General features: G+C 41.9%; 1 protein-coding gene across 20 annotated transcripts in view; it reads left to right on the forward strand.

Moving 5' to 3' along the window:
- PTK2 (protein tyrosine kinase 2) overlaps positions 1-26,828 on the forward strand; it is a 194,823-nt gene that overhangs the window by 72,601 nt on the left and 95,394 nt on the right. For 17 of the 20 annotated variants that reach the window (XM_068180039.1, XM_068180049.1, XM_068180099.1 and 14 more), the window contains one exon: positions 15,481-15,707. In XM_068180039.1, the coding sequence (XP_068036140.1) occupies positions 15,513-15,707 (195 nt within the window). In that variant the 5' untranslated portion in view covers positions 15,481-15,512. Of the gene's footprint in view, positions 1-15,478; positions 15,708-26,828 lie in introns of those variants that run through there. The other 3 variants (XM_068180057.1, XM_068180065.1, XM_068180073.1) reach the window with 1 other exon arrangement.

The raw sequence follows: 26,828 nt of genomic DNA on the forward strand, positions 1-26,828 counted from the left end.
GCAAAGGTGTTTTAATTGCCAGATCTTTTTGGATTGTGTTCTCAGGCCAAGTCAATTCAGCATTTAAAAACTGCACGTGTTCAAGTGCATCCCTCCCTCTCCAGTTAATATTCCTGTATGTTCTAATGGAAACGTGAAGGGGGATGGATTGATAATCTCTATGTGTGTGCTGTGAGCTTATGGAGGTGTCTTGTTTGTGTAACACCAACTTAATTTATTACCACCTGCTGTTGCTGCAAATGGTGAGATTGTCGCACACAAATTGCATGTTTCATCACTGTGATGGTGGGAATTGATTTATTGTTTCCAGGGAAGTAATTGAACAGAAGAAAAATGCACTGTAAAGTAAGTTGCATCTTTATGAGCTTCTTACTTAATACCTGTCCATGATCAAATAGATTCTAAAAAGGTGCAGTAAATTCTTGTGGGGCTAGTGAAACCTGCTGACTTGATGCCTTCAGTAGTGCCTGAATTTCTCCACCATGAAGATGTAAAACCAGTTGCCCCTGTCTCCTTTGCTCCCCTGCCATGATGAGGATACGCTCACGCTGGTGGTTTGGGACCTCAGTGCTGCTGGGTCTGAGCTTGTGTCTGTGCTAATTCACCACGGATGAGCTGTCACAGAACCTGCAAAGACTCAATTTTACTTCTGGTTTTGAAATGTGTAGCAGTTGAATTAGATATTTCTGGTATTTCTGACCCCACTGCCTGTTGTTTGAAATTAGATAACTGCCAGTAACAAATAAATGTCTGGATTATCTCAGGTGGGATGAGATGGACTAGGTGGAGCAACCCAAACAGTTGCTTTAGTGGAAGAGGCTGGTGTGGGTTTTAGCACAGGCTTGTTGTATTTGTGACTCATGTGTTGCAAAGCATGATGAGGTCTTGACCCAGGATGACTCCTGTCAGGGGAGGTTGGAGAGGAGATGAAAATAGTGCCACATGTACCATGATTGATTATTCTTGCGGTGTTCCTGCATGATTCCTTCCACAATTGGAAGTGACAAAACTGAGGAAGCTTAATTGTACTGAAGCTTGTCTTGCTTTGGGGGATTGATTCCACCTCTTCCAGGTTCCAATTAATTTTTCTACCACAGACCAAATATTTTATCCTTTTAAGTACTAAATTCCAGTTTCAGAGAACTCTCTTGAAGGAAGCCCTAAATTAAATGTATTTCAACTGGTTAAGACCAGTTGGAATGGCTTTCTTCCCCTAGTTTACAAACTTCAGGAAGTAGTCACTCAGAAGTAGAATGGTTTAATTACTGCTGTTACCTTCTTCAGCTCAGAAGTTTTAACCCTTTTGGTCATTTGTGTCTCATGCAAAGCCAAATTTTTAGACATACATATTGGAGATGGTTCTAGGAAAAATGAATTAGTTTTTCTAACATCAATTCTTTGGTGAGCTGTTGTCTGACTCCTCTCTCTTTACTGCAGGTTGAGGAAACCCCCAAAACACACATTCTGAACCCACTTTATATTGTAATCGAGTTGTTTAAGTGAGAACTTTCCCTTAAAATTGTGATTTCCTTATTTCTCAGTACAGCATAAATGTCGAACTTCAGGACCTGTGGTATATTAGATATGCTTTAATTAATCTAAACTCAAGGAAGTTTCAGTAGCCCTGTGTTAGTAGATTGAAGGTAAAAGACTGAAAAATGCTTTGGGTGGACACCAAAGGTGCTTTCTTGGATGATGCCAATTTTCAGAGCTTTTCAGTGTTGATGGTTCCATTCAGGGATTTAATGACGCATTCTCTGGAAAACCCCCGCAAGAAACCTCACAGAAACCTCACAGCTTCATCGGAATTAAAAAGAGCAAAAGCATTGAATGCCCTTCCCTTTAGCTGCACAGTGCACAGTACAGAAGTCCCTATTTTTCTGGAGAGTGTGGGAACCATGTCCAAGGGAGAATTCCAGCTGCAGTGAGGTGGTGAGTCCTGGGTTTGGATTCAGCCCTACACAGCATGTCAGGAGCATCCACCTGGGATGAAAGCACAGGTAGGGAATCCATAAATCGTGTTCTGATACAAAGCAGAATGGAATCATTGGTGCTGACTCAGAACTCTGAAGAGGGCCCTGATGATCTCTTTGGAGTGGATGAGGTGTTTTAAATTGCTTTTTAAATTGTCTTTTTAAGGCTTTATTATGTTTTGTTGGTTTTTGTTTTATTTTTAATAAAAATCTTGAAATGGTCCATACAATGTATATTTATCTGCTTCTAGCTCGATGTAGCAAAGAATCAAGTTTTTTTTCATTTCTACCAATGTACCGGAGGCTGTTGTTACTGGCTTTGAAAAACACCTGAGCCAGAATAGGCCTAAACAAAACTTTTTACGGGTCATTGAATTTTGTCATAGGCCATTGGAGGCTGTTGTCATGCTGTTCCTCCTGAGCACTTAAGTGCCTTTTATCTGACGGTTAAAATTATTAAAGGGGGTTAAACATTAAAAGATAGTTGGAACATTTTGAATTATAGGCTGGGATGGTGTCATTCAGTAATATAAAACCAGGAAATCCCAGGTAAAATCAAATGGTGGCCAAACACAAATGTGTTAAGCCTTGATGGTGCATAGCCAGGATACTTCATTGCTCTCCTCAGCTGCCTCTAGTTCCAGGCACTTCTGATTTTTAATTCTGGAGAAGCACACTTGAATCATCACCAATTCTCATTCATTTTTACTATTCTAGAAGGACAGTAAACTCTCCCTGCTTGTATTTGCTTCTGAAGCTGTTTGGAAGAAGATCTGGGCTATGTGGGTCCTTCTTGGAGCAGTATTTCAGACAGGAGTATTAGAAAAGATTATTTGAATTCGGACAGCTTCCTTCAGTCTCTTATTTCAATATTTGTAGGAAGAGCTGCTGCCAACAAGTACTGCAGCTTCAAAATACATAGAAATTAATTTAAATCTTTATTTTAAAATGGCAGGGTTGTTACTTGCTCATTTCTCTGGTGCCTTTTGAAATAAAACTGCACCCCTCTAATTCTCTAGAGCTTGCTAGAAGCAAGCAACAGAAAGTGCAAGGGGAGATTAGTGTTTATTTGAATTTCAGTGGTGCCAAGGGACCACAGTGAAAGTTCAGAGTGCTGTTGAGAAATTAGGCGAGTATCTAAATGGATACTGTGTTCTAATTAAAGCTTGTACAGACATTGATTCTCTTGTATTCCCAACACAACTGATGTTTCCTCACTATTTAATTTTTTAATATTAAAAATAGAAAACAGTGCTAACTCCAAAGGGAATTGCTGATAGCACAGATTATGTAATGCTACAATAAAATTGGGTTAAACTGAGTATTTAAAGGTACATTAGGACTTAATCCTGTGGGATTTTGTCAGGGTCCGCAAATGCATGCAGGGTCCCTGATAGGTTCTTTTTGGAGATCTCAAAGCACAAAAGACACAGCAGGGGACACAACACTTTGCTTAAACAAAATGCACTTTTATTTAGTGCCAACAACTGCGATAGTGGGAGAGAAATAAAGAGATAGAGTGAAAAATAGAGAAAGAGGGGAAGGGGATTATAGCTACCAGTCTGAAGAGACGAGGCCCTCGGAGCTTGACGAGATGCTCATACATAGGCTGTCTTCTCCAGGTGGGGTCCGGACAAAGTCCTCAAAACTCCTTCAGTCTTTTATAGGGTTCCTCAAAGCAGGTGGCATCTGGCCAAAGTGGGAGCTCTCCTGGCTACACGGTGGGTGCGGACTCATTGTTTTGGGAACCAGTTGCAACCGTCGCATCGATGCGGGACCAAGAGTACAGGACCAAGGGTACAGGACAAACTGGTTAGGGCTCAGTCCACCATGACCAGTCCATTGTTCTCGCACTGAGTTCCCATGGCATTGCATACCAGTCCTTAAGGCTTGGCAGACTTTCCACCTCAGCCAGGCTAGGGCTACTTTCAGGGCCTGGGGTCTCAGTCCTTGGAGACAGTCGTGAGGCAAACATGAGGGATTTTCAGACAGACCCTGACACCACCCCGTGACTCACGACTGGCGACAAGAGTACTCCATCAGCAAGGTCTGCAGCGTTGTCACAAAGTCTTCAGGGCTCGACTCATCAGTGTTTGGCAGCATATATCCCAGAAAAACAGAAACAGGAAAAGATATCGAAGAGAAAGAGGGAAAAAGTAAAAAAAACAAGGACAGGGATTAAGAAAAGATAAAATAGGAAATAATGATCAATATTGATTATAACAATTTTTCTTATAAATTGAAACAATTTCTTCTAAAACAATCAAAACAAATCACAAAATTATTTTAAAAATCTCTTAAACAAAATCTCCAAACAAAAACTTAATCACAGTATAACATTATTAAAACAAACAATACTAATCAAAACAAACAACAAACAACTCTAATTAATTTGCTGTTGCAGGCCTAATTTTCACTGCTTGTGTAGTTCTTCTTGTGTCAATAACTCTAGGAATGTCTTTAGCAAAAGGGGTTTTGACTAAACTGTGTGCATCTATAATTGATGTCAATTGGGTCAGCTGCCTCATCATTTTCCAATTCAAAATGTATTAAATGGCTGATAAAACAAAACAAATTAAAACCAAAATCAGAAGAACAACAATGGGAGGGCACACTTCATTCAGGATGCCTGTAGCAGTAGGTGACCACCCAAAAAGAGTATCCCACCATCTGTGTTCAGAATCCTTCTTTACTCTTTCTAAAACGCGATGTATCTCCTTCACATCATGATGGACTGTTACCAGGGTCTTTTGCCCATTTTTCTTGACCTTTTCTAAAATTTCCATTAAGTCCTGGTGAAACAACAATTGCTTAATCAAAGTTAAATTCATCCCAATGGAGGCAGGCAATATCTGGTGAATTAGTGTAAAATTGGATTGTAAAAGGTGGTAAGACATAACTGGGACGGTATAAGAAAAATCACATCCGTGATCGTGGTAAAGTTACAAACACAAAAATTTGAATGATTCTTGGGATTCACTGCTACATTTTCTATAAACACTACATCACAAGCAGTCCTCACACACACACACCCATTACCTATGTACACTAATACTGTTGCAGAAGTCTCATCAGGGTGAACTTCAAAATGGCAAATATTCTGCTCTGTGTCCAAACAAATATCTTGAGCTACAATTGCATTGCTTTCACAAATAAAACCTTGTTGCTCCCGGACAATACAAGATTCTAAATTTACAGTTTGCCATTTCTTACCAATTTGACGGGCCCATTCTCTATGCTCGGAAGGATAGAAAATAGCTCCATCATGATTCAGTCCTAATGCAGTGATAGGGAAAATCAAATGCACTGAAGCATTAGATATCGTTAACACAAAAGCTGTGGCTGTGTTTGTACTTGGGCTGTAAGTGAAGTTCACCAAGTTCCACCAGGATTGGAATTCTTTTTCAAAATCATTTGCATTGTCCCAAATTATTTTTCCAATTTCAGTAGGGAAAATGCCTTCTTCACCTTCTCTTGTAATTGAGGCAACAACTGTCTGCATCCAGAGCTGTGCCTGGATGCAGCTAAGGGCCAGGGAAATGTTGTTTTGTGCAACACTAAGTGCATCAGTTATTAATTTGTGGTCATTCACATTTACCTTTTCCCAGTTTGGTTTGGCACAGCATTAATTTTAAACCTGTAAAGTAAACCTTTCAAACTTGACTGATCTGCTGGGTCATTTTGCCAATTACATGTCACATAAATTGACTTAGTTAAAGTAAAGTTGTACCAACAATCAGTAGGTTCATTCTTACAAAGCTTTGTCATCTCAACATTATTGGTGCTAGGGTCTAATGTATAATTTCCAACATTCTTCTGACGACAACACAACAAAAGGGGAGCTTGCCTGTTGCATTTCCATGTTGTAGTGGGACAGAGTCCTGCTGTAATGTTGGGGTGCAAACTGCTTGTTATACCTGGTTCTAAAAGGTTTCCAGCTACTGCGATGTTAGTAGCTTTCTCGTGAGATAGTCCTTCTACTTTTCTGCATCCTACCTTAATGATTTCACCAATTGTCCCATTTAGCATTCTGGCCCAGTCTTTTCGGTCCCAGCCCCACTCACTTCGACGGTATACCTCTGAGTCATGCAGGACTACAGTCGCTAGGTTTGGGCGACGATCTCTGGGGTAGGATCCTTGGACACTGGTGTACCTGAGGGTAGCTTCAGACCACGGCCACTCAGCGGGATCTTGGCCATAATGGTGTGGCAGGATGCAGAGAAGTATTAATAATGTTAACATGGTTATCTGACTTTCATATCACTCAGAGTGTCCCTCGGAGTTCTCCTGTAATAAACACAGAAAAATCTGCCATCTAAAGGCAGAACATTTAAAAAGAGGGAATTATCCAGCGGGTACTTATCCGGTGTTCTTTTCCTAGAGCATCAGATGCTACCCAAGCAAATTTATTCAAAGGGGTTTTCAGCACTAGTGGTACCTCCGCAACAGTGGGAAGGTCTACTAGGACAGGCTGTCCAGGATAATGAGCTGGATTTTTAGGATCATTTGGCCCCTTTAATGACGGAATTATAGTTGGAGCTTTCGGGCAAAAGGCGGTGATTTTCGGACATCCGTTTGCCCCCCATCTTTCATTCACACTTTGTACAGCTTTATACAATCGACCATCCCAGCCTCCTTCTTGTGGTTTCAGAAGTCTTTTTAGGAGACCATTGGTTCTTTCTACAATTCCGTTGGCTTGAGGGTAATGGGGGGTGTGAAATGTCCATTTTATTCCTTCACCTTTTGCCCATTCTTGCACTACTCTAGCAGTAAAGTGGGACCCATTATCAGATTGTATTTCCTGTGGTTTTGGAAAAGTCCCAAACCATATCTGCAATGCTCTAACAGTGCTTTCTCCTGTAGCCCTTTTGAAGGCCTGGGCTTGGACTAATCCAGATATTATCTCAACTCCCACTAACACAAAATGCTTGCCTCCTGATTGCTTAAAAGGACCAATATAATCTACCTGCCATGCATCCCATAAGTCTTTACATTTTCTTAAGTGTAGTGGGTCATCCTCTAGAGGATGTCTTTCTAGCCGTTTGCGACACTGCTCACTGGCTGACACACAAGTTTTGCACATTTCCCTGGTAACAGGCCAACCCCGAGCATGAGCTTCTTTGTACAAATCTTTTGCACCTGTGTGTTGTCTTTTTACATGCAACCATTCTAACAAATGTTCCCAATCTTCAGTAATTTCACCCTTTTTTAGGGGGCTCAGTTTAGCTAATTCATCAGCTCTGTTATTCCATTCTCCTGCTGGATTCCCGTCTGTCTGGTGAGAAGCTACCCACCCCACAGCAAAATTCCCTTGACTTGCAATTTGTAGGATTTCTTGCCACTTTTCTTTCTGCCACACTGGGATTCTATTAACTTCCCAATCATTCTGTTGCCAGAAAGGCAACCATTCGGTACAGCCTTTGTATACAGCATAGGAATCGGTGTATTACTGCTTTTTCTTCACTCATCCGTTTATCTCTCTCCTCTCTAAGACTCCTTTCATGTTCTAATTCTTTCTGCAAGATTTCTACTAAATTTTGCAGGGAGTCTATGACTGCTTTCTTTTCACTCGCCCGTTTAAAATGGGTTTCAATGGCTGCCGATAGGCAAGCACCCAAAACTGAGCAAAGTATTGTTTTATTTCTGCCCAGCTTATATCTGGCACCATGTTGCAAAGAATATATTCTATCTACGATGTGTTCAAAGCTAAACCACTTATCCTGTGCCCATCCTTCTCCAGCTGGAGAGGGTCTAGTGCCATATTTTGCTAGCAAAGCAAAAAATGTATCTTTATCTTTTTCAGTCATTTTGTGAAGGGACCAAAACCACTTTCAGGGAGGTACTCTTAAGTTACACACAAGCACAGCTAAAACTGTGTTTCCCTTCGCTTCCCTGGAGTGGGTGAGGGGACAAAAACTGCTTGGGAGATACTCCTTAATTACAAATAGTTGTCTCCTTAACTGCACCAAACAGCTCAAAAACACATACAAAAAATAAAACAACACAGTCCCATCTTTTGTACAAATGAGATCTTCTTCTTAAAAATCCTGAAGACAGGGGATGCTTTTCACCTGGGTGTATGCAGTTTGCGGGAAATTCCACTCGCCCCCCCTTGCTTTCTAGACAGCGCTCACTGGACGTGGCGTGCTAGGTGCGGCTGAAGCGAGGGTCCTTCCCCTGTTACAAACTACATACAACCCGCAACCCTTAATCTGTCTATCAACATCCTGCTGACTACGCCAATTTAATGTCAGGGTCCGCAAATGCATGCAGGGTCCCTGATAGGTTCTTTTTGGAGATCTCAAAGCACAAAAGACACAGCAGGGGACACACCACTTTGCTTAAACAAAATGCACTTTTATTTAGTGCCAACAACTGCGATAGTGGGAGAGAAATAAAGAGATAGAGTGAAAGAGAGAGAAAGAGGGGAAGGGGATTATAGCTACCAGTCTGAAGAGACGAGGCCCTCGGAGCTTGACGAGATGCTCAGAGGCTGTCTTCTCCAGGTGGGGTCCGGACAAAGTCCTCAAAACTCCTTCAGTCTTTTATAGGGTTCCTCAAAGCGGGTGGCATCTGGCCAAAGCGGCGGCTCTCCTGGCTACACGGTGGGTGCGGACTCATTGTTTTGGGAACCAGTTGCAACCGTCGCATCGGTGCGGGACCAAGAGTACAGGACCAAGGGTACAGGACAAACTGGTTAGGGCTCAGTCCACCATGACCAGTCCATTGTTCTCGCACTGAGTTCCCATGGCATTGCATACCAGTCCTTAAGGCTTGGCAGACTTTCCACCTCAGCCAGGCTAGAGCTACTTTCAGGGCCTGGGGTCTCAGTCCTTGGAGACAGTCGTGAGGCAAACATGAGGGATTTTCGGACAGACCCTGACAGATTTTTAGTGAGAAGGATGGGCGGTGCTTTGAACACAGGGTAGACAAGTACATCTTGGGACATTTGGAAAATTGCTGCTTGACAGGACAATTGTTTAACCATTGGTCAGTCCCCTGAAACTTTCTCAGTCCCTTCATCCCAAGGTGCAGCTACCCCAGTAACAGCTACTGTTTCTTTGGCACTCAGCAAAATCCACTCTTGAGTTCTTCAGCAGCCTTTGTCCATAGCAGCTGTACAGGGAATATGCCATTGTTTCATTTAATTTAGGTGACACATTTATTTCTTTATATTTTTATTATTGATTTGTAGTGAGTTATACTAGTCTTACATTTACAGGCCCAGGATTTTCATATTGCTTTGCTTCATGTGGGTCTTGTAGTTCATGCTGTCTCTGAATTCCTCCTTCATGCTCCCTTGAACGTTTAATCTCCTGAAACATTGTTATAATTGAAATAAATGTTCCTATATTGGCAATTTGTATTGCTAAACTTGTTTTGACTTTGGTCTGTATTATCTTTGAACTGTATTGAGACATAGATTTAGTAACTGTTCAGGCAATGTTCCCTGAGGGGAAAAAAATGGAATTGCCAGTACTGTTTTTCTATTTCATACTGATACAGTGAAGTACTTGGTGAGATGATTTAGGCTAAAATAGGTACTAAGAACTTGATTTTAAAATTGTTTAATGTATCTGACTTTATACTTTGAACTGACAGCCTTGATAAATGCTTTTGGCTACAAATACTACACTTAAAAGTGCATATATTTGGAGGAGTAGGGAGAAAGCAGTGACCAGGAAGAGATTAAAAAGAGGCAGCAAGAGAAATAAATAAATAAATAAATAAATAAATAAATAAATGTGTTCTTGGATGTAGTCATAGCAAATATTACCAAAACCAGTGAACATAGCTGAAAGGCATTGTAAAGTGGAACAAAGGATTGCTTCTTTTTTCTTCTGCTTTTGAACATCAGCATTAGCTAAAAGAAGAAGTACAAGAAAAATAAACTCAGCAGGGAACAAACAGGGACATTCCAACGTGACTTATGGAAATAGCTGAAATTACTGAATGTCTTTGAAGGCTAAAGTGATGATAAAAGGAAAAAATAGCCCTTCTCCTTTTTTTTCTGGATATGCCCCTAATTTGAAATCACAAACCTAATGGTTTACTCCAGGTTTCATCCTTAAATGTGCAACAAGATGTTGACATCAAGGAAATGCAAAAAGGACTTGTTACACACCTGGCACGTTTTCTCCTTCTCTGCTGTAGTGTGGATGTGTTTGTATCAGGTGATGGAATACCAAAAGTCAGCAATGTGCTGATTCTAAACACAGGCCCCAGAAATACAGGCTTTGTCATGGGGATCATAGTTAAAATTGTTCTTGACACCTTTCCTGTCTGTGAGGTTGAGATAGTCAAGTTAATATTTGCAGGGTGAGTTACAGCAGGATTTAATACAAGCTGTGAAAATGGATTGAGCTTGAAATGCACGAGATGTTTACTCTCTGATGTGAGATGTATTCTGGATAATTTATGATTTTAGAGTGTGAAATAAGTTCTTAATTTAGTTTTTATCTCCAAGTAACAAAATTTCAGAGGTTGCAAGGCACCTGTGGAGATTCATCCTCCTCTGCCTCTGCTCAGAGCAGGGTCAGCCTACAGCAGGTTGCTCAGGACTGTGTCCAGCTGTGATTTGAATATCCACAGATGGAGATTCCACAACCTCTGGGCAACCTGTTGCAGTGTTCAGCCTCCTGTGTAGTGCAAAAACTCTCTCTTAATACTTAAAATGGGAATTTCTGTTTTGTCCCTTCATGTCCATTGCTTCACGTCCTCACTGGGAGCAGTCTGGCTCCATCTTTACTGGTATTTATACACATTTGGAAGATCCCCCTGAGCTTTTTTTCCCCAGGCCAAAACGTCCCATTTTTCTGAGCCTTTCCTTGTATGACAGACACTCAAATTCCTGAACTGTTTTTGTGGTCCTTCATTGGACTGTGTCCCTAATGTCCACGTGTCTCTTGTCAGGATGGTAACGAAGCCCAGGAGCCTGGTGTTTGCAAGGACACTTTGGTGGCTCATGGTTGGCTTGTTGTCCACCAAGACATCCAGGTCCTCTGGAAAGCTGCTTTCCAGTCAGTCTGTCCAGAAAAGCAATGTTGTTTGTCAAAGGTGCAAGCAATCTAAGGCCTTTATTTACTTTAATAATTGTAATATTTGAAAGTATTTTAAGTCTTGCAGAAGGATTATTACACCAGGACCACAGAACAAAATGAACTCTTGAGTTTTTACTGTATTTTTATAGATTCTTAACTTTTCTAATAGCTTTTATAGATTCTTTCAGATTTGTATAGGTTTGAATTTAGATGGACCAAGTTATTTTGCAGAAATGCCACCTGGAAGGGGCTTCAGCTCATAGATGTCGATGCCTTCAGGCCTAAGATGGGGATCAGAGTGTGGAGGTTAAAGAATAATGAGATTTCATGGTATCTACAAACAATGTGGACAACGTGGAGTCACAGTGTGAATAATGAGAATAATTACAGCTTGGTTCCTTGTAACATGAACTTGTTAGCACTGCATTGTTGGCCATCAGCCAAGACTAATAAGAGAAAGTGTTGCTTATTTTTAAATAATTTTTTATTATCAAACTGCTGATGTTGAAGACATTATTTGCATTGAAACAATTTTCCTTGTGAGATGACTCTACTATCACTTTATTAACCAATTTGCAGTTAATTGATTTAAATATTTTTTAATGACTTTTGACTGTCTCGTTAGAGGAAATGATTTAATTTCTGAGTACTCAAAGCTCATAGTGAAACGTGACTTAGAACTTTGATTGTGCTTCTGGAAGTCATAACACTGACTTTGTTTCTGATATAGTCAGCAAAGTGGGAATGTGTCAGGAGGAGTCACATTGAGAGGAAATGACTTCTAGACAGATTCAACTTGCCTGAATCTCAGGTACTCCCACCACAGTAAAGAAAACCATCTGAGCAATAATACCTCTTGCATTGTAGTCTGGTAACAACTGCAGCATCTCAGCAGACCCACTCAGTATCGCCAGGCCAGGGGCTGGTTTGCTTTGCTCCTCCCCCAGTCTTGGAATAGTCCTTGACATTACTGAGAAATCACAGGGATTTCTCTGAAGTGCAAGCACTGGGTGAACAATAGTCTTTCCTCTTGGAAGCTCTAAGTGCTGCTGGCACAGAGCCTTGCATACAAAGAAATTTGACCATGCTTGACTTTAGACCATTAGCTTTTTACACCACAAGATCCAATAAAATACAGCAGAATTAAGTCATAGAATTATGGAATGGTTTTGGTTGGGAGGGGCCTTGAAGACCATCTAGTTCCAGCTTCCCTGCCATGAGCAAGAGCTCCTTCCACTAGACCAGGTTGCTTTGTCCCAAATTTCTGATTTATATATTATCTAAATCTGCCTTCTTTTAGTTGACTGTAGTTTGTTTTTGGCCCATGGTAGCACACACTACCCTACCGGTCTGTTTAATACCAAGAGGATTAAAGCTGCTCATTTAAACTGAGATGTGTAATTGCAGCATTACACACCAGTCTGGTTTGAATTTAGAACAGCCCAAATAAGCATCCCGGTGTTGGTATCTGAGCTTTCTTTGTATCATAAAACAACCTGGCTGCTCTTGTAAAATAGTTGTTTTAACAGCAGCTGTGTTTTACAAAGTTTTGGCCTGGGGCAGAGTTTTACAGTCGCATTACAAGTTCAAACCCAGGGGCTGGTTTTAATGGGAATGTTAACAGGTCCATAACCAGAGATATGGCATGTGGTTCTATACCTGGAGCTATCAGATTTATTGCTGCTTCATAAAGTAAACGCTGGGCTTTTTAAAAGAAGATGTAAGGAGCCAGTGATGATCAAATTCTGAAGGAAAACTGCTATTCTAATTTTTTGGAGGGGGTTGTTTTACTTTGAAAAACCTCTGTGAAATATAACTTTGTGAAAACGGACCCCATATCCAGTACTGTCAGTCTGATGTCTTAATTCCACATTTTGATGAATATGGAAACATTATAATTGTGTTGTGCCTGTCCATTGAAATGACACCTTGGAAGAGCACTTCAGTGTGTAGGTACTGCAGTCTTGTATTGCTTTCCTGTTTGCTGCTCCCAAGGGGTGGAGATTGCCCATATTTAAGCCTATGGCTAGACATCTAAATGCTTGGTTTGGTGTTTCCCCAATAGCTTTTCTCCCTTGATAGCTGTTCTTCAGCCACATAAAACCTGATGAATGTATGTACTAAGTGGATGGAGTGTGGTGAATTAATACTAAAGCAGGCATTCTTTTGGTTCTCTGTGAAGAAATGACTCATTTTTGCTTTGTGCTGTAGCAATTCTCCCTGCTGTCTGCTTATGTAAACTTTAAATAAAGCTCGGCAGTTTCACCAGTGACCTTGAGGTGTAGGGTGTGTTGTTCTGAAGGATGCAGAGCATCCTGCACAAGGGCAGAGGCCTTGTCTGAGCCTGAAAACTGCAGTTTCATTGCAAACAGTTGGAAGTTGGGCTTCGTCTGCCTGAATTTGTCCTGGTGAAACTCCCTACCCCGCGGACCTTTGGGGTTTAGCAATGGCTATTTTAACCTTACAGGAAAGGAGTCCTGCAGTTTGGAGCTTGCAGCGTCTTGTTGTCTTGGTGTTAGTGTGCCCGAGGGGAGATTTAGGTGCCTGTTTCAGCTTTAAAGTCAATGTTTGTGTAAAAACAGCTCACAGGCTCCTTTGGTGAGGAGAAGTCAAAGAGCATTTTCAGGTCTGGGTCTGTTGTGAGAGGTGAGGAGGAGAGGCTTTAATGTGGGCTTAAGATTGCATTAATTCGTTTGTATTGATGGCCAGAAAAGAGGAACAATAAAGCTGTAGTGATTTCTTGAGTTTTCACAGAGATAGGAAACTCTGGCAGGTGAGGGAAATCTCTCAAGGGTCAGACACTGGGGGAGTGTTGGGAGAAGCTTCTCCTTGGCTTCTCTTGCCATCTTCCCTGAGGGCAGGACATGAGAGGCCTTTTGTCTGTCCTGTGTAAGTTCCTTCCCTTCCTTTGGATGAATGCAATTCAGCCATTTATTCATGAGGTAAAGACATCCTGCCCAGATGGGCTGTTGTTTCTTCTTTATCTGGTGGGTCTGAATTAGATAGATGCTTAAGACTTCCAGTCCGGTTTTAGCCTGCAAATGTTATCTCCAATCTGAAGATTTCAAGCCTTGATATTGCTGGCGCTAATTCCTGTTAGCTGAGCTCATGGCCTGTTCTGACCGTGGCTGGTGTTGCCACAGCTGCTGCTGGAGGGGAGATGCTCTGCCTCACCCTGAGGCTGCTGCTTCTGCTTCTCTTCCTGTTCAGCAGCTTCAGGCAGCCGTGCATGGAGCTAAGCCAGTCCTGAAAACCAAATCTCCTGGGTTTTTGTTTTGATTTCCCCCCACCCCCACCGATAGTTTTCTGAGCCAGTATTTTGGGGGGTCAGCAGAGCACCATGGCAGGTGGCAGGGCGATGGCTGAAGCTCTCAGGGGCGGCCAGGCATTACAGGAACTCAGCTGGAAGCAGGGGTCTCTCTTGTTCCTCTCAGTGAAGTAAACCAGGGCTCAAGTGTTCAGTTTACTACCAGGAAAGTAGTTCAGAGCACTATGCCAAAAAGATCAAGTTTAGTTTATTTTTAACTTCACATTTTCAAAACTGCCTCCCTACTGGCTGCTCGCTGTGCGGAGGAGGAGGTAGGGAAAGCTCTGTGCACTTGTCCAAAGCCTGGAGCAGAGCCCTGCAGTCCTTTGCTCTCTGCAGCCAGCAGACTGGAATGATGCTCTAGACTGGCAGGCAGGGAGGAGGTGCTCTTTGCTCTTTTTCTCTTGGACTGCATTGATTTCACAGACACCATCTGCTTGTGGCTGACTAATTAGGAGCAGTAGCCAAGAGGCAATTTTCTTTCTCCTTTGACATGCAGACTCATACCACTTTGCCATCAGACTTTGAAATCAGGCTGGTGGCAGATAAAACTTAGACACTTGCTCAGGAATTGCTTAGAGGAGGGATAGCTGTGTTCTTAATGGTTCCCCACTGACTAATGAACTTAGATCTGGATGATTTTGTGTCCCACTGATTCCCAAACTAGCACAAAAGGAGTGAAGTTTTCATTGTTTTAACCTTGAAATAGGAGAGCCTGGTGTCGGTGTGTGGCTTCTTATTGGAGAGCCTCCAGCTCAGTGCTGGGGTTTCCTTATGCCTCTTTAGAGGCTTGTTGTAAGACCAGACTTGGCAGATTCTAGGGATGAAAACTGTTTGAACTGAAAGCTGGTATTTGGTGTTGAAGGCGTTGTCAGAGACCTGGGTTAAGTCACTGAGAAACACATGGAAGAGGTTTTGCTAAAGATACCACTTTGTAAATAATTGTGGTGTTCAAGTTCAGATCACTAGCTCCAAGGGGCTTGCATTTTCTCTGGTAGTCATATGGGTAGGTTTTTATGTTTGTAGATACATAAGTATTTTAGTTGCTTTCAAGAAAAGGAAGTGAATCTTCATGGTTTTCTGGTAAATGCTTTGTATGAAGAAGCATAAGATTCATGCGTAACTAAAATTAATTTCTTTCTTGTTTCCCTTTCCCTAGAATATGACAGATACCTAGCATCTAGCAAAACCATGGCAGCAGCTTACCTTGACCCAAACTTGAATCACACCCCAAGTTCAGGTGCAAAGACTCACCTCAGTTCTGGGATGGAGCGTTCCCCAGGGGCCATGGAACGAGTCCTGAAGGTTTTCCACTACTTCGAAAACAGCAGTGAACCGACCACGTGGGCCAGCATTATCCGGCATGGAGACGCTACTGATGTCCGAGTAAGTCCCTTGTTTAGCGGTCTTATGCCATCCTTAGGTTAAGTGTTACCTTAAAAATGGGAGGTAAAAATCTGGAGGCAAACAAACACAAAAGTTTCATGGTTTATTTTAAGCCAATCTTGACCTGTTGTATATTTTGAGTAAATTCAGGAACTTTAAGTGGTACCAACCTGTATGACACCTCAAGGGAGGAATGAGAGCTGGGATGAAAGTGACATTAAATGACATTTTGCATGTTTTAAAGAAATAATAAGAAATGAATGTGTTTAATTGCAAGATGTGTGTATTCATGTGCTTAAAATGTTTAAATATATGTACATCACTTAGGGAAAGAAATACTGTTTGGAAACTTACTCTCCTATAGTGGGGGAAAATGGAGTTATGAAGAGGCCCTTTTTTCTCCCCAGACAGTCTGTTTGTCCATCCTCTCCCCCTGCTAGTCACCTGCTGTTTGTATTTTTACAATATTGTCCTTCAGTTCATCTATGGAAAAAACCCAAAGGTTCTGACTTTTTAAAGAATAAATATATGTAATTTTAGAGTTCTGTGAAAATGTTATATATGCATGAAAATACTTTATTGTGAACTTACATCCTCTCTAATGCTAAGATCTTACCTTTTCTGCATTTATCCTTTAACTTTTTGAGGTATTGTGGTATCTAAACTGTAACCAAGCCCAGTTTAACATGTCAAATGCTTTTGTAGTTTGCTTGTTTTTTAATTATCCTTCAAGAGCAGAATCTTGCAGGGTGGTAGGTGGTGTGTGGGGTTGTTCTCTGCTGTGAGGTACTTGCTGTGGAAGCAGGTCCCCATCTGCTCCTTCCTTCCAACAGTTCTTCAAATTCCACTGCAAAGATGTGATTCTGCTGGGGAGAGTTGTCATGGAGTGAAGGAGACTTGTTTTCTCCTTCTGTCCTCTCTTAAGTTTCCTTTGTGCAAGAGAAAATGAAATAAAAAAACATTAAGAGTTTTGAATGTTTATCTCCCTTTCCCACTGTTTATTTCCTAGCATGGCTGCATGTGCAAAGGCCCAAGAGCATTCTCAGTGGAGGAGGTCTTGTGATCTTGAACACAGTCCTGTGAAATCCAGGGATTTTCATTGGTGATGATCAGAAAATCTATCTCTTGTCAATTCAATAAGCTCCTGTCTGTGTTTGGGGATAATGTGATGAGTGGACAGATCAGAGGTTCAACAACAAAAGTCATTATCATCAACTGCATACATTTTTTTTACATGGAGTAAAGTTTTTTTGGGTGCCACTTGAAATATTTTTCCTCCATGACTTAAGTATTAATGGTTTGCTATCTCTAATCTGATTGATTTGTTTCATAAAGTGCATTACTTGGTACAAGAGCAGGAAAACTATGTCTCAGTACGTTTTTAACCTTGCAAACCTCTCATGTGGATAAATGTCCAGGGCTCTCAATGTGGTACTTGAAATGGAGACTGTCTTTCCAGAGAAGTATGTAAAACCCTGGAAAACAAAAGCAGAGATTTTTTCCAGCTCAGGAATACCTGTGGTTATGGGCTTTAAGGATACAAAACTTGGAGTTGCTAAGAAATTCAGTGCTGAGTTCAGTTGGCAGTTATGTATCATTTTTTAAAACAAGACTATGCCATTTTTTATAAAAGTAGGATCAAAAGAACAGGCACATAGCAGTTACTTGATGCTTGCCTTAATTTTTAATTTTACATGTACTTTTAATTGGATGGATGTTTCCAAAAAGAATGGGATTTTTGTATTGTTCTGAGGGGTAGCTGTTAAACTTCCTTCTTTTAGCAAATGTCCTTCTTTTGTTATTTTGTTCAACTGGGACAGTGACTTTTGAATGTGAATGTGCAGGTAGTAAAGGTCTAGCACTGATGTATTACCATGACATTTATTTTAGAAACAGTAAACCCTTGTTGGAGTACAAGCCTACATTCCATTGGAATGACTGCTGTTCGACCAAGCTGAATAATTTAAGATTAAAATAGCCTGTAAGGTTTTTATGCCTCCTTTTGTGGAGGAGATGTCTGCCATTTCTTCTGAATTACAGCCTGAGGGAGGAGACTGGAGCTGGGTTTGTTTCCAAGGAGCTCTGAAGGAATATTCAAAGGTGAATGTCTTTGAGAGAGTTCTGCAATTAAAAGGAAAAGAAATAAGGTCTTCCAAGACTACTCCCTGGTCAGCACAGTTGCTGGGGTGATGGCTGGGGAACATTTTTAGTATTTGGGGTACATTTCCAGTGTTAGAAGTCAGACTTGGTCTGAAATCTCCAGATGAGCCAATTAAAGGTGTTTCTGCTGCTAAAGCCAAAGGACTTTATGGAAAGTACCCAGGAAAAGTAAAGTTGGAATTTTCATTCCTGGTTTGTGGCTCCTGACATCTTCTGTTTCTAACAAAGTGTGGTTTGCCTATGTGAATGAAGGATGTGTTTGACAGTCAAAGCAGCGACGGAAAGGTCTTTTCCTCTCAAAAAAAAAAAAAAAAAAGAGAGAGAAAAAATTATATCCTAGAACATAGAGTAGAAACAGTGATTTAGCTGCATACCTTCTACAAAATTCCTTGGTCATAGAGGGAAACACTTTTCATTAAAACTCAAGTGTTTAAGCTCATATGAACAGAAATCAGCTTGCTGTAGGAGTCTCTTAAAAGGCTGGACTGTGATTTCCTTGCTGTTAATCTTAAAATATCTTTCACCAAGACAACAGTGTGGCTGCACGAAGGCTTTGCTTTGAGGAGAGCTTTGGGCTTTGGACCTCTGCTTATTCTGGATGGATTTAGTCCCTCAAAGACTGCTGTTTCCTCAGAAGAATGAAGGCTGTGCTCTGCAGTGGATGCAAGAGCAGCTTCTCAATTCTGGGAAGTGCATGCTTGGATTTCAAAGAACTGGCATGCTCTCATTACCCTCTTTTTCTTTGGTGTTATACTAAAGGCATGCTTCATTTCCAGAAGAAAGAAAAGGCTTTTATGAATGTGCAAACAGTAGTCTCCTCCTGTGAATGTGTATGTAGACACAGCCAAGCATTTGCCAGGGGAAGAAAAGTTGTTTATCTTCCTTGTTTATCTTGGTATGACTTGTTTGGATGTGGTGTCTAGGTGCTTGTGCACAAAGGGATTTGCAGGCTTCGGGCTTGGAGAGAATGCAGGGCATTCTCTGCCCTGCTCACAGCCTCAGGTGTGGCATGTGAGGAGGTGGGTGTTGCTGAGATGGAATTTTTTGGTCTCAAGTGCACCCTGAAAGTAAACACTGCCACTGGGTCTTGATCAGCACCAAACAGTAGGAGAAAATCCCCTCTGTTTTCAGGTGTGGTTGAAGCAGAACTGTAACCATAATTAAGAAAAAGAAAAAAATACTGCAATGCATGTAGCAAATTGAGTGGGTAGAGAAGATCTGGAATTTTTAGAAAACAGGCATTGGGAAACCTTGTGTGAGTCCTTACAGGTGACCTTTGGTGAAGTGCAGATCTTCTTCTCCACCCCAGAGGTGCTCAGCTTGCATTGATTACACCTTTTTTAAAACTTCTAGCCTTTAAAGCTTGTCCTTGATTCTTAACAAGTAATTGTGAGAAGTAAAGACATTATTTATGTGGAAATAACAACCACAAATCTCAAGCCAGGTTATTGCCAGACATGTGTCGTACCTTGAATATCAGAAAGGTTTTGGTTTTTTTTTCTTCCAATTTTGTTATACTGTCTAAAATCTAAGCTGGATAGAGATAGCATTAAAACTTTTAACCTGTCAGATTAGTCCTTATTTTTGTAGTTGGAGAGGAGCATGGTTAGAGCTCTTTATTGAACAAATAAAGATAGTGTTTGGGATTTTCTTAACCTGTTCACAATTCAAATGTTTTTTTCTTCCTTTTCTATTCAGTACCACCTTGAAGTGTCAGCTTCCTTAATGTTGACAGAATAAGAGCTCAAAAAGCTGAATTTAAAAAGTGCATCCTTAGCTAAGGGGAAGGATATTATCTAACTTAAAAAAACCCAAACACCTAAATGCAAGGAGCATTGGCTACATCCCATCCCATCCCATTTGTGAAAAGACCAGAGCAAATTCAACAGCTTCCCTACCCACCTGCAAGATCTTACTCCTCACAGGTAGAAGGCATGTGTGCAGGTTGGAAGGTCGTGTATTCTGGTGTGTTCCGGAGCTGAGTGCTTTAGGGGAAGGGCTGAAGCACATTCAGCTGGGTCTTCACTAAAGCAGTTAATTGAGCTGTGTTACTGTGTTCCTATGTGTTTCATCTTCTTTCCTGTTTGCCTCTCCCACTCAATCCAGGCTGTACTTTCACCTGTTATTGCAAGAGAGCGGAGTATTTGATTGGAGATCCCGTTTGTGGTGGAGGGATGGAAAGATCCTGCAGTGCAAAGGTCTGCAGTTCAAATGCTGTGCTGGTTAAGACACGTGTTTCATCTGGCAGCTCTGCCAGCTTCCTTCTTGCTGTTTGTTTTCTCATGCTGACACCGTAGCTGTGCTGGCATAGGTGGTGCGACTGTTTTGGCAAACTCAATCCAAGTTAAAATGAATGATTGTTTTGCTGTTGTTTTAAATCCAGATCAGTTCTGTAATCTTGTTAGCTGCATTGTCTTGCAGACTGACACAGCTGAGAAGGCTGGGGGGGAGAAAGGAGATGCCTGTTTATGCTGGCACTGTGCTGCTACTGCACCACGAGGGGACAGAGTATTAAAGCCTTACTGATGAGCATCCCTTGTCATCCACAGCAGCATTCCTGGTTTCCAAACGTTTCCCAAGAAGGATATTGTCTGTTCTGAAAAAGGGCAAGAGGCTTGTCAGTCCAGCCTCAGTTCCAGATGTGATTCCACCCGCTCACCTCCACGTCTCTCCCTCGTTTTCAAACCCGTGTTATTTAGAGCCAGTTCTGGACAAAAGGTGCCAGACATCTACTGTGGCTACTCTGGAACAGATCTGGGCTACACAGTACTGATCCTGACTGACTGACAGGTAGCCAGTAGTTGGAACTCGCTGCTACCCAGCTGTTGCTACCCAGTAAATGTGCTTTACTGCTGCTCAGTTCCTCCCAAGCCAGAAGCTTGAAGAGTTGTAGGAGAATGGACATGGGTTGGAGCTGTTCTGGTGTATCTACTGCAATCTAAAGGAGATGCAAATATATTCATTGGATGAGTTTTTATCTCCTGAGTTTCTTTTTTAAAGTAGATTCCTACTAGATTTAAAATAGATTCTTACTAGATTTAGTAACAGGGCAGCAGCTTGGTCACACAAAGCTCTGTGGAAAGAGGCTGCGAGCACTGGCAGGAGTCAAAGCTGGATTAGTATTTTTTTTTGTGAAGTCAGCTCTTTACAGCAATGGTTCCATATTCAAATCTTATTTCTACAGGTGTACACTGATATATGTGCTTTGAGGCAGTGGAACTATTTGATGTATAGAAGCAGACTGGAGTGCAGCAATTCAAACATCAAATAGATGTGTGTAAAAATGTATAAAATCATTCCTGGTCGAGTATAAGAGCTAGAAAATTGGTGTGATTTACCTTTTTTCCCTTCCTTTTCTCTGCTGTGTGCCTGCGTGAATTGTGCCAGATAACAAGGCATGGTTGTATTGTTATTTTGTAGGTGCCTCCCTTCTGAGAACCTGAGAAAGGTAGCAAGAATTCAAAATTATGGATCTTGAAATGTAAACAAAAGGTTGTATGGTATAGTGATAATCATTATGCTAAGACAAAAGTATCCTTTGGAACCTTTCCAAAACAGGCTTTGGGATGCCTGTTTTACTTTTGCAAAATACTCATGATACCCTTAGATGAGACACACATGCAAAATAACATTTTAAACCTAATCTCAGTAGCCCTTTGACATTTTTCTGAAAACATCTAGATCTGTCGATGGCTTCACGTCAACATTCTGCATCAGTGTTTAACTGTACAAAAACTGGATCCAAGGGGGCTCTTTGACTTTGCCAGAGCATCTGAGAATAGGGAGTAGTGAAATATAGAATCACAGAAAAATCTGGGTTAGAAAGGACATTTAAAGGTTATCTATTCCAGCCCTGCTGCAACAAGCAGGGACATTCTCAACTAGATCAGGTTTCTCAGAGGCCAATCTAATCTTGAGTGTTTCTGGGGATGGAGCATCCACCACATCTCTGGGCAGCCTGGTCCAGTGTTTTACCCCCTCATTGTAAAAAAACTTCATCATAATATCTAACCTAAACCTTCTCTCTTTCTATTTAAAGCCATTTGCCTGTATGCTATCACTTCATATCCTTGCAAAAAGTCCCCCTCCAGCTCTATTGGAGCACCTTTAGGCACTGGAGGGGGCTCTAAGTTCTCCCTGGAGCTTCTCTTCTCCAGGCTTAGCTGCCCCAACTCTCTCAGCCTGGCTCCATGGGGGAGCTGCTCCATCTCTCTGATAGTCTTGGTGGCCTCCTGGACCTGCTCCAAGAGCTCCATGTCCTTCCTGTGCTGGGCCCCCAGAGTTGGATGCAGCTCTGCAGGTGGGGTCTCACCGGAGGGGACAGAGGGGCAGAATCCCCTCCCTCACCCTGCTGCCCACACTGCTTTGAATGTTAAGCTTCTGGAAAGCTAAATTTATTGTCAGCTTTTAAAACACCATTGCTTTAATTTGGGAAGTGTGCAATAGGATCAAAAAATGCTGATTAATCCAAGACTGGAAAGCAGGGCTGTACCAGCTCTGCTGTGCCAGTGCTGTCAGTGTGTGCTTGGAAGGTTCCTTGTGGAATTCTCTGTGGGTGTGGAGAGGTATTTGGGATGACAGATCTGAGTCTGGGTGAATATGAAAGGCTCTGAGGCACTTAGGTGGATGTGTTGCTTGAGCTGAGGTGTCTCTGTTCTGGAATGGTGACAGAATCCTGGCCAGCAGGACAGCCTGGCTTCAGGCTGTGGTTTCAGTATGAACTTGTTGGGCTTCAGGGGCAGAGTTCTTGTGCAGCCTCATCAGTTTCCCAGTCTTGTTTATCATGTGATACACAAATGTGCGTGCTGGATAAGCACAGTAATGAGAAAAAGAGGAATGTGGGCTTTGTGCTTTGACTGTCAGACAGTGTTATCAGAGGACAGCCCAGATTTTGGTGTAGTGGGCACATTCTAGAGTTCTCCTTTATGGAACTTATAAATTAATTTTCATCAGACCTTTGCCATTTACTTTTGTTCAGCTTTTCATTTCAGCCGCCCCCCCCCCCCCATATAAATCTGTCATCAGGAGTTACAATACTTGATATATAAATAGTGTTTGACATATTTGAAGTGCTGCACAAACATTAGCATGCTGTGCTTATGTCAGAGCTGCTACTTAAAGACTTTTTCTGGTGCAAGAAACTTTCTCCTTCCAACTAAATAAGGAAATTAGGTTTGTAGTCACACTGGGAGTATATCATTCTGTCTTCAATTTATTCATAGTAGCACATCAGTCTTGTTAATTTACAAGCAATCAATTAATTTTCACTCATTTACAGAAGCAAAGTATTATTGATACATACTGGGAGAGCCAAGGGTACTGTGTGCCTTTCGGCCTTTCTCTGGTCTGTCTTGATTTTTCAACATTCTCCTAAATATGCTGTACTGTAAATTCTAATTTTGGGCACATTCTCCTAATTTAGGGCAAATATTAATCTGTTTTTTAAATTAACTGTGATGCATATCTGTGGGTTCTTTAGATAAATGAGTAAAAATTAGTGCTATCCAGTTTTCTACCTATAGAAAAAGCTTTTTCTTCTTCTCTCTCGGGTAAAGGGAGGGAAAGGTCACCTATCCCTTGCCTGTTATTGATAATAAATTCCTCTGAAGGCTTCCCAGTGTCTCTTGCTCAGCTGTACTAGTCTATTTTATGTTCAGGATGTAAATGTCAGCTTCAGAAACTTAATTAAAATCAATGTGATTACAGTGAACCGCATTCAAGTGGCAGATGATTGTGTGACTGCCTTGCAGTTGTAGGGAGCTGCTAACAGACACATGAAAACTCCTCATAGGAATTTATATTCATGTAGGGATCCCGTGTACCCAAAGTGAAATCTCATTCTGGAGCAGGTTTCTGCTGGAGTTGAGCTCTCCAACAAGTACTTCTAGCTGTGATTAATTTGAGGTCAGAAGTTTGTGGTCCAGGTTGAAACTGATGGTCCTTACCTGTTTTTTTTCACTCAGCAATCCATCTGAGGAGTTTCCTGAGCTGAAAGGCTGGTTGCAGTAGAGTCTGGAGAGATTTCAGATTTCTTTGGCCGTGCTTCCAGCTAAAAGATTGTGGTGACATGTCTCAGCAGGATGCTGTAGTTGCTATTGTGCAGTGGTTAAACAGTTAAGTTGTTTGTCTGGAAACTTCTGATTAAATATTCTCATCACTGCCACAGAGAATGTCAGGCTGCTTTGGCTGGGCTCCTCACAGAGCCACTGTGGAAGGCACAGAGGCTGTCACCCATGCTGGAGTGATGGCAGTGGCTTTGTTGGACACTCCAGGCATCTCCAGTGGGTCTGTGGAGGTTGCCCAGGACCTGAGGAGACTCAGCATGTTATTTACTACTGATGGGAGTTAAATGCACTGACCTGATGCTGGCTGCAGTGCCAGTGCAAGCCTTGGGGATTAATCTTGGAATGTTTGGAAAGAGCAGCCAGGGCTGAGCAAGTCCCTGGGGCTGGATGAGCCTCCCTGTTCTGTGCTGGGTTCTCCTGATGAGACGTGTGGCTCTAAATGTTTTAAAATTCAAACCCTCTGGTTTATTAATAAGAAAGTATATAAGCAAATAGGTGTTTTACTTGAGACTGCAAACCAGCCATTTTGAGTGTCTTAATCACCATGTTTCCTTATTTCTCCAGTTTTTGGTTCTGACTGTGAGTTGATAGCACCTGGAATGAGCTCTGCAGCTTTCCTGAACAAGAGCAAAGAGAAGCTCTTGATGTGTTTGTTTCATACAAAGCACCACTTCTTCTTTCCTGACAATACATGGCTTTTTAGAATATGTTTTCCAGCACTTGCACTTGACCTCCTGTTCTGCTGTCTCCTTAGGGTTTGTGCTTTTTCTTGAGTTGCAGCATGTACTAATTGTTGCTAATTATTTTCTTGGGCTGACAAACAACTACATTGCCACATACTTCACCATTCCTAAATAAATCAGAAAATATGTCCATTTTTATTTTTGATTCTGTGATAGGTTTAGACCTGATTGATGATACAAAAAAGAGGCTTAAAATCTTGCTCGATTTTGGTGGGAATTAGGACATCTGACTTCTTCAGTCCTTTTGAAATCCCAGCCTGAATTCTAGAGAGGGTCTGAGATGTCCATCTTGATTCTTTCCTGAGTAAGCACTAATGGTTTCAGCTGAGCCGTACGCATCAGTAGCCTCAGTAGTTCGTGGTCGTAGATAATTTTACCATAATTTTTTCCTTTCCAAAGCCATTTCTTATCACAGCAGGAGTAACTATCATCTGAGAACATGTACCTCCGTTTTCATTATCCAGTGATAGTGTCAGAGATGGGGGGAGGGGTGAATTTCCAAAACGTAATGCTGTATGCTGCATGCTCTGTGCAGGGTGCAGGAAGGGATGAAAATGAGTGAATCTCTTCTGTTTGCATAGAGAAAAGCTGGCACTATTCCCTTGGGATGAGAGCTCGCCTGCCAAAATGTTAGGCTTTACTAACTAAGCAGAGCTTGTCCTTTGGGTGAAGAAGAGGTTAAATATGCCTCTGTCTCTTCTGAGAGTACTTGGTGGTGGTGAGTGTTTCCAGGGATACAGGCAACTGTTCTCCTTTGTAGTTTGTGATACAAAGAGCCTCAAATGCAGGCAAGAAACAAACTTAAACAATTTACATTAAATGCAGATTTAAAACCTGTTCACTGACCTGATAATAGACCTTTGGAATTGCTGGGGAAGGTTGCAAAAATGAACTGCCTTTAGAGGAGACAGGATGAGTAATTGGAAGAGTTTCACTGAAGGCTGATGAATGACATAAACAATACTTGGCTTGGGAAATCCACTGGGATAAAAATAGTCTGAGGTTAGGAGAGCACTTGGGGGAAGTGTTCCCTTGTGCTTGCCTGGTGTTGCTTCATCCCCTGGCACCCATCTGTGGCCTCTCTGGTTCCTCCTTGAGTTGTTTTACCGAGGTGCCTGCAGGGAGCTGCTCGTTTGCATCAGACCTTTGTTCCCGGCAGCTCGGGCACCTTCTGGCTGTGGGGACAGGCTGTGGCTGGTGAGTCTGTGGTGCTGCCAGCTGCTTGAAAGCTTGGATTTGCCCACAGTGTTGTGAAGTTTCCCTCCCACGCAATACTGGCCTCTGCAAGCCTCCTGCTTGCTTTGCTGCTGTCCATCTTCCTTCGGGTCTGGGCTCGCCATCCACTTCGCACTGGATGTCCAACCCCAGGACATGGGAGACAAGGGAAATTTGGGGCACTGCAGGCCCTGAACCAAAAAGATGCTTCTGAGGGTGCTCACATTACTGCTCTTGGACACAGGGTCCTGTTGGGCTTGATGGAACCTCTTCTAACTCAGTCTCCGTGAACTTACTAAACATGGCTTGTGTTTCCTTCCTGTATGCTTGAAAGAATTTTGTTTTACATTTCTCTGTGCACTGTGTTGCTTCTGAGAGATTATTTAAAGGTTGCAGTTTGAGGAGATGTGTGAGCTGATTTAACAGCTTGATATCACCTCACCAACAGCATGATTCCACTCCTACATGTGTCATCTTCCCCCTCTATTCAGATTTAGTGCTTTCTTAATTCTCTTTTTTGCAGTTAGTTTTCTGCTTGCTTAATTTGCAGAATCAGGGTTTTATTAAACAATTTCTTCGGGGTATAAAACAATAAATTTTGGGAAGCAGTCACAGTCATTTAGGTTGGGAAAGACTGCTTAGGTCATCTGATCCAGCTATGAGCCCAGCACCATGACCAAGTTCACCACTAAACAGTGTCCTCAAGTGCCACATTCACGTGGTTTTTGAACACTTCAAAGCATGATGACTCCACCACTTCCACAGGCCAGCCAGTTCCAAGGCTTTTACCCTTTCATGAAGAAATTGTTCCTAGTACCCAATCTAAACCTTCCTTGGTGCAGCTTGGGGCCATTTCCTCTCATCCTGTCCCTTGTTCCGTAGGAGAAGAGTCTGACCCCTTCCTGGCTTCACCTTCCTGTCAGGGACTTGAGGAGAAC

The sequence above is a fragment of the Anomalospiza imberbis genome, chromosome 1 (genome assembly GCF_031753505.1).
Source record: "Anomalospiza imberbis isolate Cuckoo-Finch-1a 21T00152 chromosome 1, ASM3175350v1, whole genome shotgun sequence".
Taxonomy (NCBI): domain Eukaryota; kingdom Metazoa; phylum Chordata; class Aves; order Passeriformes; family Viduidae; genus Anomalospiza; species Anomalospiza imberbis.